This window comes from Microtus oregoni, unplaced genomic scaffold (genome assembly GCF_018167655.1).
Source record: "Microtus oregoni isolate MIOR12 unplaced genomic scaffold, Mior012 000069F_ref0000032, whole genome shotgun sequence".
Lineage (NCBI taxonomy): Eukaryota > Metazoa > Chordata > Mammalia > Rodentia > Cricetidae > Microtus > Microtus oregoni.
This window is the reverse complement of record NW_024543976.1, coordinates 2,094,357-2,115,547: the sequence shown is the minus strand read 5'-3', so window position 1 is coordinate 2,115,547 and position 21,191 is coordinate 2,094,357. Positions and strand designations below refer to the sequence as shown.

Below are 21,191 nucleotides of genomic sequence, written 5' to 3'. Positions count from 1 at the left end.
TTCTACTGCAGCTAATTATAAGACTGTCTAAATTTCAAGGGAAACTGGCTTCTAAGAAAGCCTCTGCCCATCTTACAGAAGAGACTTCAGACCATCCTGTAGGCAAGGAATTAAGTAACAGCAACTTGGAATGCTTCTTGGTCGTCTGGAGAAACAAAGAGCTTAGATTTGTACCTGAGACACTTTAGGATCAGCAGCAGCAACACTAGGGGCTGACTAGGGGCTAGCAGGTGGTTAAGGCCAACAAGTTAAAAAGTCCAGAGTCAGATATGGATAAAGGGAACTTCAACCATGCTTGAATGGGTGGACATGAAAAACCAACATGAGCTTATTTCTGGTTGAACCTGGAGATCATGTATTAAGTGGGGTGAGGTGGGGGTTATAATTGGCTAGGTAATGACATCATTATAGTTAAAATGTCCCTGGATAAGCAAGCCTTGGCAATCCACTCAAGCCCCCTCTCATTCAGGCTGAGAGCTTTATTTTCTTACTAATGAAATCTCAACGTCCTGGTCTATCTTCTCTTCACCCACTCTTTCCCTTTTCTGTAATGCTCTCAGTAGGGTTTGCTTTCTGCTCACCTACTCTTACTAGTGTCCTTAGCGGCCTTGTAAAAGAGGTCCTTGAGGCCCTCTTAGCCCCTCTGCCATGGGACTACACTGCCAGAAGCCAACTGCCTGTGACGTCAGATGTTTCACCTGACCCTATTCCAAGCCTACAGTCCCTTCAACTTTGACTTCTCTGTCTCGGGTCCTGAGACAAGCTTATGAAGAAGCCATGTAGTCTTCTATTTGCATTATAGGGCATCTCAGATAGACTAAAAAGCTTTCCTTGCTCCTTAGTCTACACAAATGAATCCTGTGTGTTGGCAAGGAGGTAGAAAACAGAATGAGAAACAGACATTCCAGATTTAGAATATTGAGCAAGAAGCCACTAAGGTGTTTGTCACCAGATACAAAATAGATGTAGCTACAGAGCCAGAGAAACCTTCCAGCTAGCTGTTCTCCATGTTTCTAGCAGACTTTATGCCTTTGTTTCATTAAAATATGAACATAATGTTATGCTGGCAATATGCCTGGGGCTAAACTTAGCTACACAGTGAAACTCCTAACCCAGTTGTTCCAGGGATCATTTACATTATAGCAATTTTCACTGAAGCTCAACTCTGCTCAGCGAGTCTTCAAAAAATGCTCCACTTCGGAGAGCCAACAGGAGCCTTTGTGTTGTTTCCACTGTAAAAATCACTTGTGTCCTCTGGCCGTGCAGTATTAGAAGCTCACACAAATGGACCCCATCTGTCAGGGTCATTTCCATTTCTCCCAGTTAGAATCCAAAAGTGAATTTCTGCTCTAATGCATCGTCTGTGATGGTTTTCCCACTGAGGTACTGCATTCAGCAATCCCCACAGTGCAGAGGAGTCCCTCTCAGTCGGTTCGCTGTCTCTGGGCTCACTCCCCTCAGCATCCTGGCTCTGCTCCTTTCCTTCTAGTCATTGCTGAGATGCATGATGCTGAGTCTCAACAGCGGATAGTGAAGCCATTCCCCAGCAGGCAAACAATACCTTGCTGTGCTGACTGGATGATTGACTCTAAAGCTTATGGATCTACTTCAAATCGTGTATATGAGCTGAGAAGAACACAAGCAGTCACTTATCTCTACCTTGCCTTTCCAACGTCTCCCCGACACCCCTCCCTACTTCTCATGCCAAGACACAATTTAATGACGATCAGAAAACACTGGGAACTAGAAAGCAGTTCATTTGAAAACATGGTTCACCTGTTGTTGACCTCCATCCTTTGTTGGTAATTTCTAGGTTATATGATGTCATGTATAGAGATGTAATATCACAGGACCTGACACAGAATACGTGCTCCCAATATTCTGGCTGCTACCAGCCTAAGTATTATTGCTGTGAAGTATGACATACACTTTGCTTATGCTGGCTCTAGTAAACAAGAGTCTATATGGGTCCTGTTTAAGATGATTTTGAACTATGCGCCCCTACAGAGGGATTATATATCTCTTCATATATATGTTTTCATATATGCCTCCTCATAATGTCCATACAGAGGTGCTGAGATGTGGCACCCAGGGGGGAAGTTTGGGATAGTGTGTAGAATTATGAGCACTGTAACTATGCCTTACTGTTAAGATCAGGGTGTTCGCTAGGTATATTTCTTTCGTCTGAAATCAAAGAAAGGATAAAGAACTACTGGGAGCATTCACAGCTGTGGACAGACTTCAGCCAAGCCTACGGTCTTCTGCTCTTGTCTAAGAGTACTGTCTGTCCTTCAGAATATCCATGTCCACTTCTTACATTAGACCCAGCAATGCCACTCTTGGGCATATACCTAAAGGATGCTCAATATTACTACAAGGACACTTGCTCCACTATGTTCATGGCAGCATTATTCATAATAGCCAGAACCTGGAAACAACCTAGATGCCCCTCAACTGAAGAATGGATAAAGAAAGTGTCTTTATTTACACAATGGAGTACTACTGAGTGGTTAAAAAAATGACATCTTGAAATATGCATGCAAATGGATGGAACTAGAGAAAACCATTCAGAGTGAGGTAACCCAGACCCAGAAAAACAAACACGGTATGTACTCATTCTTAGGTGGATATTAGACATAAAGCAAAGGATAACCAGCATATAGTTAATGACCCCAGAGAAGCTAGGTAACATGGAGAACGCTAAGAGTAAACATACATGGATCCCTCTAGAAAGGAGAAATAGACAATATCTCCTGAGAAAACTGGGAGTGTGGGGGTGGCAGGAGGAGGGAGGGTGGAAGGAGAGGAGGATGGGAGAAAAGGAGAAGGGAGGAGTACTTGGAAGGAAAGGGATAGTCAAGTTGGGGAAAGGACAAAGAGGGAGAGTAAGGAAAGATATCTTGATAGAGGGAGCCCTTATGGGGCTAGCAAGAAACCTGGCACTAGGGGAATTCCCAGGCATCCACAAGGATAACCCTAGCTGAGACCATAAGCAATAGTGGAGAGGGTACCTGAACTGACAGACTGGGAACCTGAGACCTGGTACCATAGCAAGGTCTGACCTCCATGACAGTTATCCAAGTCTAGAGCTTGGGCTTGGGATTCAGGGACATCCCAGTGCAAAGCAAGAGCCCCTAAGACTCCTCTCAGCTACACCCACCTCTGAACTAGTTTGCAGAGATCTCCATCGCCTTTGAAATGCCAGGATGAGTGGCAAGGGAGTAAGTAGCAAAGATACCAGCTGTCGCCGTCAGCCACAAGGCCTTCCTTTTACAATCTTTCAGAACCAGTAGCGGGGGCTGTCAAAGCCTCCTCAATCCAAAATTCTGGGGCACAAACAAAAGGCCAAAATCGAATTGCTGGTGAGGGCCGAAGAATGACATTGTGATTATGGCTGAGATCAAGGATCCCCTTTCAGAAAAACAGGAGCTATTCAGACGTTCACAGAAAGCAATGTTTCGGCTTCCAACCATTTTATGACATTTCCTCCATGTTAGGCAAATGGCTCAGTTAGAACCATATTGAAAACACTTTTAAGGAATCTTACTTAAAAAAAAAAAATCTCTCAAGTTCCATAGCATTCCATCGATCTGAGTATAATTCTGCCTTTCCCATTTGAGCTTTTGGTACTTTGGACTCCGAGTCCTCCCCTGCATTGCATCATACAGAAAGCACAGCCAAGACCGAACCTTACTTTTTCATTAGTTTCTTACTTAGACTTTAAACATGTTTCCATGTGTGTGAGAAAATGTTAATCTGACAGATTTCACACTGCACTGTTTTTGCAAGCTTGGAAAAACTTTACCCCGAGTCCCATGGGATCTGCATCATTCCTTTGAGGTGTTTAAAGGCACAGGCATGTCTTCACTGTGCTCCAATTTGCTGGAGTTGAGTGTTAGGCTACATTTGTGGAACACTGCTTTAGAATAGCATTCTGTCCTAGGGCCAACTTTGTACCCGGCAGACATGCTCCACACTCGGGGCTGTGATGACTGTGAACACACTGAGGCCGTTTGGGAATGTTTTCTGTGCAGTGCAGCTATTACAGGCATTACTTCTCTGATGTCACACCTAGCACTCACAAGAGTGTTTACACTTGCTGAGCGGATTTTAAATCTAGGGCTTCTTCCCCTCGCCTGGGTACATCTCACCATGGGGAAAACATGAGAAGGATGTAATGGACCCTGTGATCTTCCATGCCCTTTCTTGAGATAGTAAGTCTTGTGTCTTCTAGGGGATATCAGACAAGAGGCGGGATGTGTAGGCATTTCTGTTACAGATAAAATTTCTCCTAGGTGGCTGTGGTGTCAGTATGAGCTTAAGTAACTCACTTTCGAGTTCTTGAGTGTTCATAATCAGTAATGTGCACCCTGGAAGAGAAGATCCACAGCAAGCATGTGGTGTGCTTCTCCGTCATGAGCCTCATGACAACCTGGCAAAGCATCCGCGTTATTGCGAGAACACATGCAGCTCTGAAGTTCAGTGACCGGAAAGGTCGCTAGTGGTGTGTCAGATCTCCTGGCTTCAAGTCAGGACCCCACACCGAGTGTCACCACAACAACGCATTTGAAAATATACACAAAGGCAAATTCCTTGAAAGACACAAACGACCGAAACTCAAAAAGTCTTATAGCCACAACGGAAACTGAATTTTGGGGGGCTAGAAAAAATTTTAATAAACAAAACTTCAAATACAAACCCATATGCTTTCCCTTGGTCAATCAGATCAAACTTGGTGGTTTCTATTTTTTTTTTTATAACAGTGATGCTAATGATCAAAGAAGAGAAAATAATTCTCAAGTCATTTCAAAGGTCAGTGTTCTCAACTCACTCTACGAGGCTACCATTATTTGGATATCCAAACTTGAAAAGGGGAAGCCAATAATGGAAATTGATAGAGCAATGTGTGCTATGAATATTGTTACGTTTTTATATATACTGTGCCTTAAGTCCTAAATCCTCCTGCCTCGTGATCCCAGGTGCTGGGCTTCTAAGACTGCATCGCCATGTCTACCCTAAATCATTTTAAAAGGAAACGCTATGTATTTAGCAACACAGCACCTAGACAATGTCACTGCTACGATCACAATGTTTCTTAGTTTCTTAGCTACCTTTGTATAGATAGGCTCTCAGACATGGACCATAAAGTCAGGGGGTCAATAGGTATTTTAAAATCGACAGTGACCTTTCTTAGGAAACCATTTTCTTTTCTTTTCTTTTTTTTTTTTTTTTTTTTTAGTTTTTCGAGACAGGGTTTCTCTGTAGCTTTGGAGCCTGTCCTGGCACTAGCTCTTGTAGACCAGGCTGGCCTCGAACTCACAGAGATCCACCTGCCTCTGCCTCCCAAGTGCTGGGATTAAAGGCGTGAGCCACCACCGCCCAGCTAAGGCTTATTAGACGGATGAACTAAGGTGTTGCCCATGGTATTTTTGTAATCTGGTCAGTTAATAAACAGTCACAGCTTTGCAAAAAAAAAAAATAGGAAACCATTTTCTCATGTATCATCTTACCCCATCATGGCTGCCTCTGGGGTTTGGAATTCAGGAGGTCTTTGCTTTGTGCCTGATGATATATAAAGGACTAAAATACAAGGCTTGGGAGGAAGCCATGAGAGAAGTAAAAAGGTTGAATCAAGATCTGGGAGTCCAGTGTGTAACCTTCCAGAACCCAGGAGCTTTTCACGGTCCCTGAGAACCAGGACCCAGGGACACACTGAGTTACTATGGTTTATTGCAGCAAATACCAAGGAAAACGTTTTCAGAGGGGAGCAGTGCAGAAGGAAATACTTTCTCATCACAACAGGAGGATGTTTCTAGAAGGAAATAGCCAAGCTAGGCTTTGAGAAGGAGCCAGTGAGTTAAATATGGAGGGGGAGAGCCTTTCCAGTGGCAAGGCTGTCCAACTCTATGTGCTCAAGACCTCAAGGTCATATGGGATGTAGAGCTCACACCGTGAGTTTGACTTCAAACACTAAAAAGCTTCTCCCTTCCTTCCTTCCTTCCTTCCTTCCTTCCTTCCTTTCTTTTCCTTTCCTTTCCTTTTTATAAATTTAGTATCCTCATATCACCATGCACTTGGAATGTGTTATCCTTTTAATGCAATATCCCCACTCTTGCGAGGCTACATTCCCATGCCTATTTAACAAAAAGTGGGGGGACCTGTTCCGAGTACAGGTGCTCTGCCCAGGAAAGGGCAAGGCCAGGATTCTAGATTCCTAAGTTGTGAAGCATTAGTATCACGCTCTTACTGTCGTATTTTTGAGACTGTGGGGCCCATGTAATTCTTGATGGAAGTGAAGGTCACGACTTGTGGTCAAGGGTCTGCAGGTTAGCTGATGTCACAGCTATGGACGCTGTTGAATGAGTTACATCATCTGACCAACTGAAAGAAATTCTAGCTGTTGCTGCAGAGCATAAGACATCTTCTCTGTAAAATCCTAAGAGAAATTCTTCCTGAGAGGTAGGCAAAGGGAGAAAAAAAATCTTGTCCACAACATTTAATCTAAGCCTAAGGTCTGGAAGATAAGGTGGGGAAGATGGCAGTCACAGGACTTAATAAACAACCCTGAAGAATGTCCTATAGCCAGTTAGAAGCTGTACCTGCAGGTGTCATGGCTGGTAGGGTACCCTGCTGCCTGAGGATTGGAGTTTGCACCATACCAGGAGATCACAGTGTTGTGATCTGCAGTCCAGATAGACTTGTGGGGTCCACGTGGTTAGGTCCCATTGACTTAAACGTGTAGACTTCCATTTGCCTGTGGAGAATGTACTTCATTTTTCTTAGGCTCCTATTGCTCATTTTTGTGATGAGTACACACAAACATTGCCTGGGACCTATAGACTAAGTCACTTAACCATAGGATTCTCCCTAAAATGCTATCAGTGTTTGTTTACAATTGTGTCCTCTGCCACACTGCCAGTGAAACAATGCTATAGGACATGCTGACTCTATTGTCACAAACAGACAAAGAAGTGCTCACAGCTTTGGGTTCAAGTCGACATTCCCTAGCATTAGAATGAAGTATTCTACATTGATTTTTTTTCTGCCACTCACTGGGCTCTTTTGACATAAAGTATTTTGTCAAATGAAAACTGACATCACCTGAGCTTTTATTTGCTGATTCGGTTTGCTGGTCCTCAGACCCATGAAATGCAAGCCGGGCATTCCCAGTGATGCCAGCTGCAGTTGAAAACACCTGGATCTTCTAAGCAAAGCAAGAAAAGTTCAGGCTCCTAGTAGAGAAACACTTAGTATTCCTTCATTTTCTGAGCATGTTCTGCTCTTTTTACACCAGAAGAGAAAGATGTGCACTGTGGGACTTTATTTCCCCTTTCACACAAAGACACTTAACCACTACCCCACAAAAGGACAAACAGCACAAATGACCCTGAACTTTTAAATGTTTGTCTTTTAAATTTTTTTCTTGTTTGTCACAGAGTAAGCTTGCAATTTTGGCGTCCCAGAGTTTGCTGTTTCTTTTGTTTACATGGCATTAAGGCTAAAATAAACAAGGGCTTTCCCTTCATCAAACACCATTCATTTTCTAATCGTGATTTATCGAGCTAGCGGATAAAGGAAAACAGCACAAGTCATTGTGGGTTCATTTACTAGTGTTATTTTCATGAGGATGACCCAGGGATCTTTCCTGTTGCTTCCATTGTTGTATTTTCAACTGTAATTTAGGGTTAAAAAAAATAAGAAGTAACAAAATGAAAACAGAAATTTGAGCAAAAGAGCCCAACTTTTCTAGTGAGTCTGTGAACAAGCTAGAAAAAGTTGAGGGGGTTGCGATAAGTTCCACAAATGCAGGGCAAAGGGGGGACACCCTAGAGTGCACCTGGTGCTTTGTAAGAATGGAATGTTCATGAAGAGGATCAAGAAATGAAGGCATGCGTTCTGATGATCCAGCTGGGAGAACAGAAGCAGTCAGTTCAGCCCACTTCCCTGGCCAGCACCCCCACCTATCTCCAAACCTGCTCTAGATAACTCAGACCAATGAGCAAGGGGCCAGGCCAACGTCACACACAGGCTGTCTTTAGCCCAACTTGCTTTAGAGATGATCTTCCAAGGAAATGCAGTCCAAAGCTATGTTAGCAAGTTATCGACATTGGCTTTCAGTAGATGCCATCGCCGAGTACAGGGAAATGAGTGCCTGTGCTTGGGGATGCACAGCGCGCTTATAAAACTCCCTGATCATCACAGGCAGCCTGCATTGGCTCTCCCACCTGCATCCTTGCCTTCTCCTCAGGCCTTCTGCACAGAAGTGGTCCTGCACTCCCAGATTCCTAAGCTTGGTGATCATCTCACAGGGGGATGCTGGGGCATCTCTGCACATTCCCCGCAAACATGGAGCTGGGCTCGGTATCAGCCACATCCCTTTAGTTCTCCCACTGTTACTTCATCTCTCAAGCAGAAGATCCCTGCTGATGATGTCATTCCTCACAGGCTTCTCTATTTTCACAGGAAATTTCTGGAGCTGGGTTAACAGGTCTAATGGGACGCTCGACTAGTACCAGATCATTCCAAATGTTCTCTATCATTTTATACTCTGTTAAGATGATGCATTTTTGAAGCATTATTTTCATCATTATAAATATATTTATCACTGCCAAATAAAAGTCCTGAACTTTGCTTTGGAAAACTTGGTCATGCCCTCACTGTGCTCACACATGGAAGTAGCCTCTACCTCTCTCCTAACTGAATACCATATAAAACTTCCACACGAGCCCTGGTCTCTCCCACACATCCCAACCATCTCTTCTGTATTTTCTGCTGGGTAAAAGAACTGAGAATTTCCACCATAAACTGCATGAACCTAGAAGGGATCCAGCAATCTTTTGGGGCCACAACATTTAATGACAGAGTGACCTAAAGAGGAACAGAATCTCCGAGCTGTGCTACTCACAGACATGAATTTCCACACAGCACATGCATGATGACAGCATCATAGCTCTGTAGATTAACATAGTGCTGACCACAGACTACGGAAAGTTCTGGACTTTCCAGAAGGATCAAGCACTTCATAGTTCTGCAGAGGCTCTTTCTCAATCAAGAGGACCAGGGTTGCAGCTGCTCACCACGAGGCTGGCTTAGAGTAAAGCTAAGTGATGCTCACCATAGCATTGTTTATGACAGCAACAATGAGGAACAACACTCCTGGTCAAAACTCGAGGATGGATCAAGACACAACAGCTGTGCAGCCAAGCATGTTGCAGCCTACAAAGAGTCTATTTTAGGAGAATGCTGCTCAACCAGGGAAATAACAAGCAATAAGTATGGTATGCTATAAAACATATGGACAGGATTTAAAGTTTTTAAAATCTACCTTTATATGCATATGAAGAATAGTGAACGATACAGGCTAAAAGCATCAGCAGAATTTATTTTGGAGAGTTAAAATTCCATTTCGAAAAGTATGTAATTTACTATTTATTTCATTTTTTTTCAAATAATCACCAACAAAGTTGTGTATTAAACGATGACAAAGACTTCAATTATTTTTTTTCTGAAAATAAAGGTTATTACTACCAGACTGCCCACTTGAAGACTGAAAAGAAGATAAAAACTGCTTTCTGATTTCAGGATCAACTTATCTGGAAGAGTATAGAAGTACAAGTCCTGGTGGTTATAAAAAACCAGTGACAATGCCCATGCAAAATGATATCTATCTGTCTGTCTGTCTGTATGTCTATCTATCATGTATCTATCTATCTATCTATCTATCTATCTATCTATCATCTATCTATTTATCTATCTATCATTGTTAGTCTCTAGTTAGATTTCTTCAATTAGATCTTATAATTTTAGGGTTAACAGCAACATATTGGAATGATTTTTAGGGGAAAACTAATGACTTAAATTTCAATATCGAAAAGATACAATGTAATGTCTCATGATTCTCAATTTGGGAATAAACACGACTTCAAGGGAGTTTACTGTTGCCAAGCTTTGTCCTTCTCTTATGCTGATGAGCAATATAACTTGCTGCTGGTTGCTGTAAGGGCTGGGAATAACAGACCAATCTACAAAATATCTATAATAAAGAGTAATTTTAATTCTGTGGCAGTTTAAACAAGTAATAATGGAACCCTGTGACACTACTGTCATATTTGCCACAGGACAGCAAGGGCCAAGTCTAGTCTACCACCCATTCTACTTCATGCACAGTTTAATATGGTTTATAAATTGTAAACTGTCAGAGAATCTCAAAAGAAAAATAATATATTTAGTGAAACATTACAATAATACAAAATTGAAATGTCAATGTCCTGATAGAACAATTTGCTAGGACATGATCCTATTGGTTCTTTAAGTCTAGTCTTGGCTGCTTCAGCAGAGGCCAACTTCTCCATATAACTATGGCAGAATTTATGACCTGTAAGACACAAAGTGACTCTTTACCGACAGCAAAGCTGCTGGGGACATAGATGTGCTCTCATGATGGCTGTAAGTCATCTTTTTCCCACCATCAGCCTCCAGGTGGCAGAAAATAATCTAAGCTAGGAGGGAGGAAGGCTGCTGGCCCACGGAGGATGTTTACATTTCCAATTAAGTCATTCCCTAAAAAGCCAGCCCTTTCAACAGTACAGAGTCATTTTATACATGTTCAATAAACCAAAAAATTAAATGCCCCAAAGAAACTGAAGGATTCATTGAGCTCACGGCTAATGTCTGTACTAAAGTTTAGCATTTATTCACCTCCACCCAAAATAAATATGCACTATGCACCATTAAAGAAACTCCTAAGTTTTAATGTGTCTATATTGCATGATTCTCTTATTAAACTGGATTACAGTTCTTAGGTTTATAGATTAATACCATCCGTTGATCCCACTGGGTTTGTCATTATTGGAATGCATGTATACATGCTCATATGTGTGCCTTTGTGTGCATGCTTCTGTGTGTGTGTGTGTGTGTGTGTACATATGTGCATGCATATGTATGTTGCCAACTCTATTTTAGCTGAACATAAATGGTATTAGGACTAATAAAATGTGTTAGTTCTATAGGGACACGAACTCAAACTAGATGCTCTTTATACATAAATCAATGCATCTATACACTTCTTCATAATTACGACCATGGAGCAACCACACTGGGTTGCAGACCTCTGCCGCTGAGATTGACGTATCATCCAAGACAAGTTCCTCATTTCTCAATGAGAGAATAACACCCAAGGGTGTAGCAGAGAGAGGAATTTTGGTTCTTCCCACTCTTGCTCTCGGACATCTTTTTGTGTTCCCTTTCCTTTCTGTAACTTGGACTTGTGAACTTTAGATAGACAAAGAACATATGAACAGACGACAGATAACTCCATACTGAGCATGCAAATAATGCTGTCTACTCCTTGTGTCTTTTTCTATAATCTGTTATTCTTGTTGCTAAGCCATCAAAGCAAAAAAAAATTGTGTTTAAATTTCATCACAATACTTCATCCTTAAGTGTAGCTCCTAGAATAATGACAGCCTCATTCTCACAAATAATGAAATCAGCAATAAATGTAAGAAATTAACCACATTTCTTTAATATCCAGAAGCCATAATGTCCCTCACTTAGCCCCAATATCTTTGAGGGACCTACGGTTGGCTCACCATAGAGATGGCCTGCACAAGTGTCTGGGTGTTCAGTTTTCTTTTAAAGCAACCTTGTCCTTGCCACATTCTATATATGATCATTTTAAACAAAATTAAACTGATTTTTGGAGAGAGAATATAGAGAACTATATTTTTGGGATTCCTGGCTGCTTTCATCTCGGGCAATCTGAATTATTTCTGAGCTTTATGTAGCTTCTAGTTTGGAGGTCGGGTCTAATCACTGGACACCATGACATTGTGCCCTCAAACACTGCATGGCACCAAGATGTAAAATAGCAAGGTCTCCTGGTGTTGGGAATACCAACACTAGTCCACTGATGAAGGTGTCGAGCACTCTGTACATTGCTTCCCTTTGCAGCTGGAGACGGTGGTGAGGCAACAGGGCAGATGTCTTCACCCCTACAACACTTAAGGAAAGACTTCAGACTGTGGCCGGAATCAAACACTTCATTTGGAATGAGAAGGAGTAACTTTCAACTCCATTCATTCCTTTGCTTTTCGACAGCTGCCACTGTCCTGCAAGGAGTTTCCCCTTTGAACTGTTAGTGGCCTAGAATTTTCCCCCAAAGTTCTAAGTTCTTGAATTCCCATTTTCAAAGCCAGGCGTCGGCATAATAACCATGTTCAATTCAGGCAAATAGTTATCTATTTCATGTTCTCTAAAATCCTGGATTCCAGTATTTTTAATTTTAGGTGTTTCTACAGGCAATTTGCTATTGTTTCTGACGCTCAGCTTGCCATGATATGTTTGGCCCGTGAGAGCTCGGTCTAGCTAGATGCTGTAAAATGTTTTTGTGTCCTCGGCTGAGACCCTGTATCTCTCCTGTCTGCTCCAGACAGCAGCCGCTCCTGCCCCAATGCCAGCAGCACCTTCATCCCAGCATACCCTTCCTTTCCTGCTAGACTGTGTTCTCAATAAAACTACAGGACTAGACTGTTTCCCAGCTGTGCCAAATCTTTGCTTAATGTACCAGCTGGCAGATTAACAAGGTATTACGGAGGCCGCAAGGGATGGCAAAGGGCTGTGGCCTCGTTCTGACATAGTGATGGTTTCTCCTACCTTGCGTAGTAGTCATTGGGTGGGACCGCTTCTTGGAAGAACTGAAACTGGTACAGATAGAGCCCAATCAGGTGTCCAGCAGTGAAGATCGCCAACAGGACACAAAGGCAGCCAAACAGCAACGGGTCAAAAGTTCTGCACCAGGACCACCAGGTGCATAGACCCAGAAACACAAAGAAGTACACGGCTGAGGTCAAGGACGGCAGCATCATGCCTGCAGAGATAAAAAAACCCAACCATGACACGGGGAAAAGGGCAGGACGTTTGCTTGCCAATCGGTGAGTGCACTGGCTGGAAATGATGTGAATTCCCTTCGTGTACTTTCGCTATTGATCAAGATTTAAACACCATTAACCAGAATCTGTCGACATCATCAGATCCTAAGCACTCTACCATTTGTGGGAAGAAGCCACACGTGGAGGGAGCAACACTATGAGCTCAGTTCAGACCAGTGATGAGGAAGCCCTGGCTCAGATCTGAGCTAAGAAACACCTATGTTTCTGACCAGTACAACTGCATACGCACTTCGGTGTTTTCCTTCTCTAACTTGTCCTCCAAGTTACAGGAATGTATGTACACTCACTCCAGCTCTTCTCTAGAGCAGTGTGCTTTTTACCAATTTTTTTTATTAATTAAAATTTTATTTCACAATTTCACACTTGTGCACAATACATACTGGACCTCTCTCACCTCAACCCTCTCCCCGCTCCCCACTGCTCTCCTCTAACTACACATTTCTGTCTCACATTCACGTCTACTACTTTTTAAAGATTTATTTTAATGTGTGTGTTCATGTGTGTTTGTGCGCGCGCGTGTGGCATATCCTCACATGCCTATAGGTGTCTATTTCAGTTTTGTGTGTCAGTGTCCTCATTCGCATACCTGTAGATGTCTATCATAGTTTGTGTGTGTGTGTGTGCACTTGTGCAGGTGTGTGAGGTTTTTTTGTGGATATGTGCATGTGTGTGTCTGCTTACTCACACACCTGCAGGTGTCTATTTTAGTTGTTGTGTGCATGCACGTGCATGTGTGTATGTCCTCACTCACACACCTATAGGTGTCAATAGAAATCAGAAGAATTTAATAGGTGGAACTGGAATTATAGGTGGTTGTGAGCCGCCTCCAATTGATGTGGATGTTAGGGTCCTAATGTGAGTCCTCTGGAAGAGCAGCAAAGGCTTTTAACCACTAAACCATTTGTCCAGCCCCTTGATTTTGCTTTATGGTCCACTGAGTTTTAATCAGGGCTGTCTGCATGACCATGGTATTGGACTTTTTTCCAGCTGAGATTTATGAAAAAAAAACCATTATATATTGTTGATACTGTAGTCTCATTACAATTTGTTCTACTTGATGAGGTAACTCATTTTTATAAGGTTTAAAGCAACTTTGTCAGGGACTTTGAACAGACTTCTCAAATAAAATACTGGGTTTTATTTGCACAAAAATTCTACTTCCTTCTTGTTTTTTCCCCTACTAAGGGGGAGTTATTTCACCTTTGTAACTTTAGTCTGAACGAGTCCACTTTAAGAAGTTCCCAGATTGCTTTTGGTAGGATTGCCATTTTTACTGTTGATTCTACCTATCCAAGAGATCTACAGGGAAGCACTGGGCTTCTTCCAGACACCAGTCCAAAAAAAAGGAGGAGCAATAATATGAGCAAAGGGGTCAAGATCGTGATGATGAAACCCACAGAAACAGCTGACTTGAGCTAGTGAGAGTTCACTGACTCTGGACTAATAGAGGAGGAACCCGCATAGGACCATTGAATGTGGGGGACAGTTGTGAGGCTTAGACAGTCTGTGGAGCCACTGGCAGTGGGACCAGAATTCATCCCTAGTGCTTGAACTGGCATCAAGGAGCACATTCTCTTTGGAGGGATACCTTGCTCAGCCTAGATATAGTGGGGAGGGCCTTGGTCTTGCCTTGAAGTAAAGTGTCAGACTTTGTGACTCCCCATGGGAGGAGTGGATGAAGGGGTGGGGAGAAGGGTGGGGTAGGAAGAGGGGAGGGAGTAGGAATGGGGATAGCTAAGTAACATGAGAAAAGATTGCATTAAAAAAATCTTAATAAAAAAAGGAAAAAAATAAAAGAAATGTCAGGAAAAATAGTTCCCAGTGTGGTAGGCAGTGGGAGGGGAGGAGGGGAAAGTTGAGGTAGCACTGGATGACATTATTATGGAAGAATGTGGCCAACATTTAGAGGAAGTTACTGTCTGTGGAGGAAGATTGCAATCTAACTTGGGAAGAAAAACTGTATATCCTGGAGAGTTAAATTAAGATTTCAAATACTCCACAATATAAAGATACGGTTGGCCCTGTACACTCAAATAACTAATTGCCAACAGATCAGAGTTCAAAGTTTCTGGGAAGAGAAATAGCTCTTATTTTAATCTAAACATATAAAATGAACTCACTTAGAAACGGAAAAGATGATTTGACAGAGATTAGCAGTTTTTTTTTTTTTTTTTTTTTTCCTGAAAGCCTCAAGACTAGAAATGGGCTGGAGCAATGAAGCTAAGTTGGTTTCCCAAGTGACTGGTTTTACAAGGGTCTGGAATCCATTGTTTTCGTCTTTCCCTTTAATCCTGTCTTTCACTGTGCACATCCCAGGCTGTGACTATCTCAGGGTGAAGCCACTGTGGGACACACTTACCCGAGGAGCCCAGCAGGATGGTCACCACGACCTTGCCTGCGGTGGTTATCATGTTGCCGATGAACTCCTTCAGCTTGGAGGCGACGGAGGCGAGCCTTCGGAACATTTTTAGTTTTGTGCTTTCTTCCAGCTCACCCTCCATGCCTTCTTCTCCATCCAAGTCCTCCTCATAGATCAGTGCCTCCTCTGAATCCATCTTTTCTGCTCCAGCCTAAAGAAATGGAAAAACAGAGAATGTAGCGGTTCATCCTTCTGGGGACCCATGGTTCCTAGTCTGTGGGTCGATCACTGGGGTCGGCTTCACCAATCAGTAAAATGACCAGGCCCAAGGTCTCTTGATGGCAAGTCTAAGTCACTCCAGTTCCCCTGAAGGAGTACACAGACAATATCCCCTGTCTTGGGGTCCCAGTGACAATCTAGACTTCTTACGTACACTCTGCCCCATGCTCCCTACCTGCAACCATTCTTTGACAAGTAGAAGAAAGCTACCAGGACAATTAACAACCTTAGCTATGATCTATCTGGATGTTTTCCCCCCAGTTCTAGTCTTCTCTGTTGCTAGCTAGTTTTACAGAACCACAGAAGCAAACTAGGGCAGAGGTGGGGATGGGTGATGATCAAAGCTCTGGCGTCTCTCTTCCTTCTCAAGTTCATCTTTGTTGGTCATCACAGGATTTCCTGACCAGGACAGGGGTCTTGAGTTGCTTGACTAACAGTGCTGTGGCTTCCTGTCGGGTCTTTTAAGAGGCGTCTGTGCTGACTAGATCTTACAGAATTCAGTGCCTTGGTTTTATCTCATTAGGGATGGAAGGAGAAGCAGACAGCAGAAAAAATACAAATTTCTAGGAACTATTTTTAACTAAGACTATAAAGGGGGTTTTGGGTGTTTTTAAAGACTAAATAAGGATTTTTTTTTCTAATTAGAAACATTCTTTAAAGGGGTTGGGATTTTTTTTTTTTAAAGGAATCATACATAGAAGCTATTCCCAAAGACAAAAAGGGTCTGGTCAAGACAAGGGATGCTGCATTTGTCCCCAGGTTGAAAGTCTGCATATATTTGCCCTGGATGATTAGAACATCTGACTAGGGGCCACAGAGACTCTCAGCCTGGGCTACACATCTGGGAAGACCAGTGAAATCTGGATTCTCTACTCATGCCACAGGCTCTTTCTTGAGCTGCTCGGCTCAGATACTCACAGCACTCATCTGAGGCTGTGGTTTTTAGTGGTCTAAATTCACTGAGAAAGGACTGAAGGGCTGCTGTCAAGGGAAGGACATTCTGAGAGGCCTGGGGGATGCAAAGACATCTTTATAGCAATGAGCAGACAGAGCATAAGGGACTTGGGTTATCTGTTTAGCAAAAAAAAAAAAAAAAAAGCTGGAAGGTACTCCTCCACCTAACCTGATCCAATAATTCATGCATACTCACACCCATGAACACTGCATACACAAGCATACACCTCCCAAACAACCATTTGTGTGCCTATGCACACAAATGCACTTGTATGCTCAGGTACATGCCCATGCACAGCCATGTATATATCCATACAGATATACACACATGCCCATGCACAGCCATGTATATATCCATATAGATATACACACATGCCCACGACATACATATGCACTTAAACATATTACACACACTAACACATCCCCACACACAAACATACACACCAATCTCCCTAACAGGATTTAGCCCTTGGCTGACTAAAGTCCATACACATAAACTAGGTTCTTTGCAGTTCATCATGGCATCCCCATGGGTTCACAGTCAGATTCATAACATCTGAAAAAACTGAGGCTGTGTTGAATGTGCAGTCATTTCTCTGCCGTTATCCATTGATGGAGCCCTGGCATTTGGTGGGGAAGATGTGCTCAGGCCCTGAGCACACTTTAGGCAGCTTTTATACAAAGGACTTGAGCAAGTGCAAATTTGGGGATCTCCAAGGCTCCTGGATCAGACCTCTCTTGGGGGCTAATAGACGAGTGTATTTACGTTTTTCCTGGGGTGGAAAGAGGAGTTTACACTTATTCATTAACAAGCTTCATCCATACAAGACCCGGTGTGCCTGAGAGATCTAGTGGGAGACTCAGTAATACACACAGAAGCTAGGAAACCAACGAGTAAGCTAAACATTCCATAATAAGGCTCTTCAGAGAGGTCAAGTGGGATGCAGCTGTGACTGAAGGGCGTGGCTATGGTAGATTTTAAGGTCATGGAGACCCTCTCTGAAGAGATGACATTTAGACTAAGATCTAAATGTCACAGAGTCACCAGCCATGTGAAAGTCCCGGGAAAGAGCATCCTGGGCAGAGGGAAGAACCATTCCAAGGCTCTATGCAGGGGAGGAGAGAGCGACAGAAAACAAGTGTCCCCAAGCCAGGGGCTATTTCCTCCTCTTCACATTCTCAGCAGATGACTTTGCATCCTAGATGGATGGTCTGCAAACCTCATGGGATACCCCAGACCTCTCTGCAGCCTGCCCACGTGTGACACACCCATTTTTTCTCCTCCTGTACCAGCAATGGTGACCCATCTGCTCGGCCAGCGGTTCTCTTTGGGACCTCACATCCCAATGCACTCCGTGGCTTTCAGTTCACCATCAACAAACTAATCCGTCCTCTGTCTAGTTTTAAATGATGCATCCCTCTCCCCTGGTGAAGCTCTTGGTAAGATTCAGCCGAACTCCATTCGCTTCTTCATACATAATTCCTCTTTAATTGGCTCTAAGTGAAATTTGTCATCTCGTGCATCTCTCTAAATAAGGAATATGGCACAGTATCTTTTACAGAGTAATTCCAGTGGTTGCCTGGGAATACATGATTGGAACTTAGGAAGTATGAGAGATAAAGTTGACTTTGAGTTTGTCTTGTTGCATGAGTGGCTGCCCATGGTCCAGGCACAGAACCCATTGGTAAACGTGAGGGGGGTTGTGGCGTGGGGAGAGGGAGAGGCAGCCCTGTTTGTTTATTTTAATGAAGGGAGGGACAGTTAGGAAGAAAGCAAGTTTTCTTCAGGTCACCTTCCCTCACTTTCAAGTTCAGCGCCAAGATGCTAAGTCGGCAGCTAGCACAAGTTGAAAGTGAATGTGGGAACCGGGAAGGTCAATCTGGGGTCACTGGCACCTGGCTGAAGGATTCCCTAGGAACAATTCAGAGATAGGTCATCTTTCGGACGCTGCCCACCTAGGCCTAGGTTTGCCTAGGAGCACAGCATGCAGGGAACAGCTGGGGAACCAGAATCCACAGGTTCTCTTTATCTCTTTTCCTCGTGGCTATACAATCTCCAGGCCATGGGGCCTCTTTCCTACCGCAGCAGGTCTGGATTTCAAGCTAGTCTTTCTTCTTACTCCTTGCTCTGCAAGAAGAACCTATCATGTCCAGATACAAGAGAATTCCACCTCTGCTGATCACAGGAAAGCAGTTTCCCTCTGGACACCAGGGGAGCAGTTCCCTCACTACCACCACCACCTCAACGGCTCTTCCCCGTGGAAGGCAGTGTATGGCAAAAATATTGCCACACTTGGAGAAGTAAAATCATGGTAGGGAACTCCTGAGTAACAGAAAAAAATACATCAAAACTTGCGTGATAGATGACTCACTATTTTATTAGAGAATCGTTAAAGATGTTGATTAAATTAGAGCATTCTCGGCTCACAAGCTTTGGTTAGGTCATACAAATGCCTTCTCTTGGCCTCTCAGAGACAGGAAGGGGTACCAGGGCTTTAAGGGCATGCCATCGCGCTTCGTGGCTCTGCATGCTCTAAGTGATTTTACACCGGCTTCTCTGAGACCCTCAGTGGTAAGTGTGTCTCAAACCTGCCCAGCGAAGAGCAGGTGGGTCTGTGTCTGTGAGCCCCATCATCCCATTCCTGCAGCCAGGGTCAGATCTGCCGCCACTAGTCACCTTAGGTGGCACATTGACAGGCCCTTGCCCCATCGAAAATTCCTCTGCCGAATTTGGCAGGAATAGAGAATTATATTTACTAACAAGCAGCCTTGCTTGCTGGAGAAATCTGGCACATTACAGTAAAATGGCATTTCATTTGTATTATATAGATAAAGCTTGCCTGATGATCAGAAAAGTAAAACAGCCACACTGACCAGCCTTACAGACCAGGCAGCAATGACACACACCTTTAATCCCAGTAGCCAAACTAGTTTGCCATAGAAACCAGGTGGAAGTGGTGCACGCCCTTAATTCCAGAACTAGAGAGGATTATAAAATGGGAGGAGACAGTTCTCAGTCCCAGTCTCATTTTGAAGTTCCCTGGAGGCAGGATCACCATTTTTGGACTGAGGTCAAGGTAAGAGCCAGTGTCTGGCTGCTTAGCTTTACTCGTCTTCAGATTGAACCCCAATATCTGTCTCTGAGTTTTTATTAATCATGCTTCATTACAGGAACATGACTTGAACTCCATCTTGAAGCAAATGAGGAGCAGCTGGAAACAAAGATTTAACCCTTGTGATTCCTAAGCCACCTCAGAATCCAAACATCAGGCAGGCGAACCTTTCACAGTATAAAATGTCCAGTAAAATCGCTTGTGAAATTATTTCTTTTGTCGGACATAAACTTATTTAGCTTCTAAGTCCTTCACTCTGTTTCTTTAAAAGATGTTGATTTTGACAGGAAGTCCTTGTCCCCTGTGACCACAGGGATGGACTTCTAGGACATTGTGCTCAAAGGAGCATGTCGGTCTAGAAAGACCAATGTGACATGATATCACTTGCATATGGATTCTAAAAGCCAAACTTCAGAGGCCAGAGGCTGGCCAGATGTACAGGTGTAGGGAAGTCAGAGGGTGGAAGGTTCCTATCAGCAAGAAAGGATACATCAGAGTATCTGTAGTATTAACGGATACTTCTTTTAAACTAGCTAAAGGAGGAATTGAAGTGTCCTCAACACAAAGAAGTAGTCACAGCAATAGATGTATCAATTATATCATTTGATGATCCTACGACTTATCCATATACTGAAACACCACATTGTACCCCATAAATAACTGCAAATATTGTATGTAAATTCCAAACAAAGTATAAGAGTACTATTGAAAAGAAAAAGCTCCTGATTTTAGATGTAGATACAACATGTTAGGGTGTATCTGTGGACACTGTCTCCTCCCAGGACATTTGGTTTCTGCACCTGAGGTGGCATGTCTCACAGGCTGTCCTTTCCCATCTATTTTGACAAAGACACATAAATACTTTTGATAGGCCCTGAGCATCCATATTTCTTCCCCTCGACACTGTATCATTCCATCTAAGGGCATAAAGCCCAAGCCTATCTGGAGAACGAGCTCCAGCTCAGACTCACTGAGTTAGAATCTGGAAGTTTCTGGCAGCAATGGTCAGAGACTTCCTCATAGCAATTCTAGGCGGCCATCTTGGTTCCGTATCTTGGCTGCTTGGAGGCTGGTGGCAAGGGTGTTCTACAGTGCAAACCCTTTTAAAGATTCCATTCTCTGCGAAAATACATTGAGGAACGTGTCTCTGAGGTTCCACTGAAGCCTTAGACCTCAAACCTGAGCTTCTGCTGCAGCTGAACCCCTTTATCTTCTCTGTGGTGAAAGTGGACTTTCATAGGCATTTCCATGGATGTCTATCAAAGTCCCATGGACTAAGTCCAAAGGTCTCAGAGCCCAAGGGAACATTTTCTAAAGAGCCACCCTTGTTTATGCATGATTTACTTTTCAAAGTTAACAGTTTATCTTAATGGAATGGCTTCTTCTCACAGAGGAGTCTGCAGATGGGAGGGGAAAGTGCTCTGGCTCATCACAGAGGACAGGTAACCTCTGCTGGGATGGCAAAGAGAGGCCAGGGCAGAGTGGCTGTTGTGCCGTCACGTACGCATGTGAGGCTAACGTGGCAACACTGTGCAC

The 21,191-nt window shown here is 43.3% G+C and overlaps 1 protein-coding gene across 3 annotated transcripts in view; it reads right to left on the bottom strand.

Annotated features, from left to right (window-relative positions):
* Window positions 1-21,191, bottom strand: part of LOC121440635 (piezo-type mechanosensitive ion channel component 2-like) — a 346,630-nt gene that overhangs the window by 116,280 nt on the left and 209,159 nt on the right. For all 3 annotated transcript variants that reach the window (XM_041641417.1, XM_041641418.1, XM_041641419.1), the window contains exons 6-7: window positions 15,310-15,520; window positions 12,655-12,868 (exon numbers count right to left, since the gene is read on the bottom strand). In XM_041641417.1, the coding sequence (XP_041497351.1) occupies window positions 12,655-12,868; window positions 15,310-15,520 (425 nt within the window). The remainder of the gene's footprint in view (window positions 1-12,654; window positions 12,869-15,309; window positions 15,521-21,191) is intronic.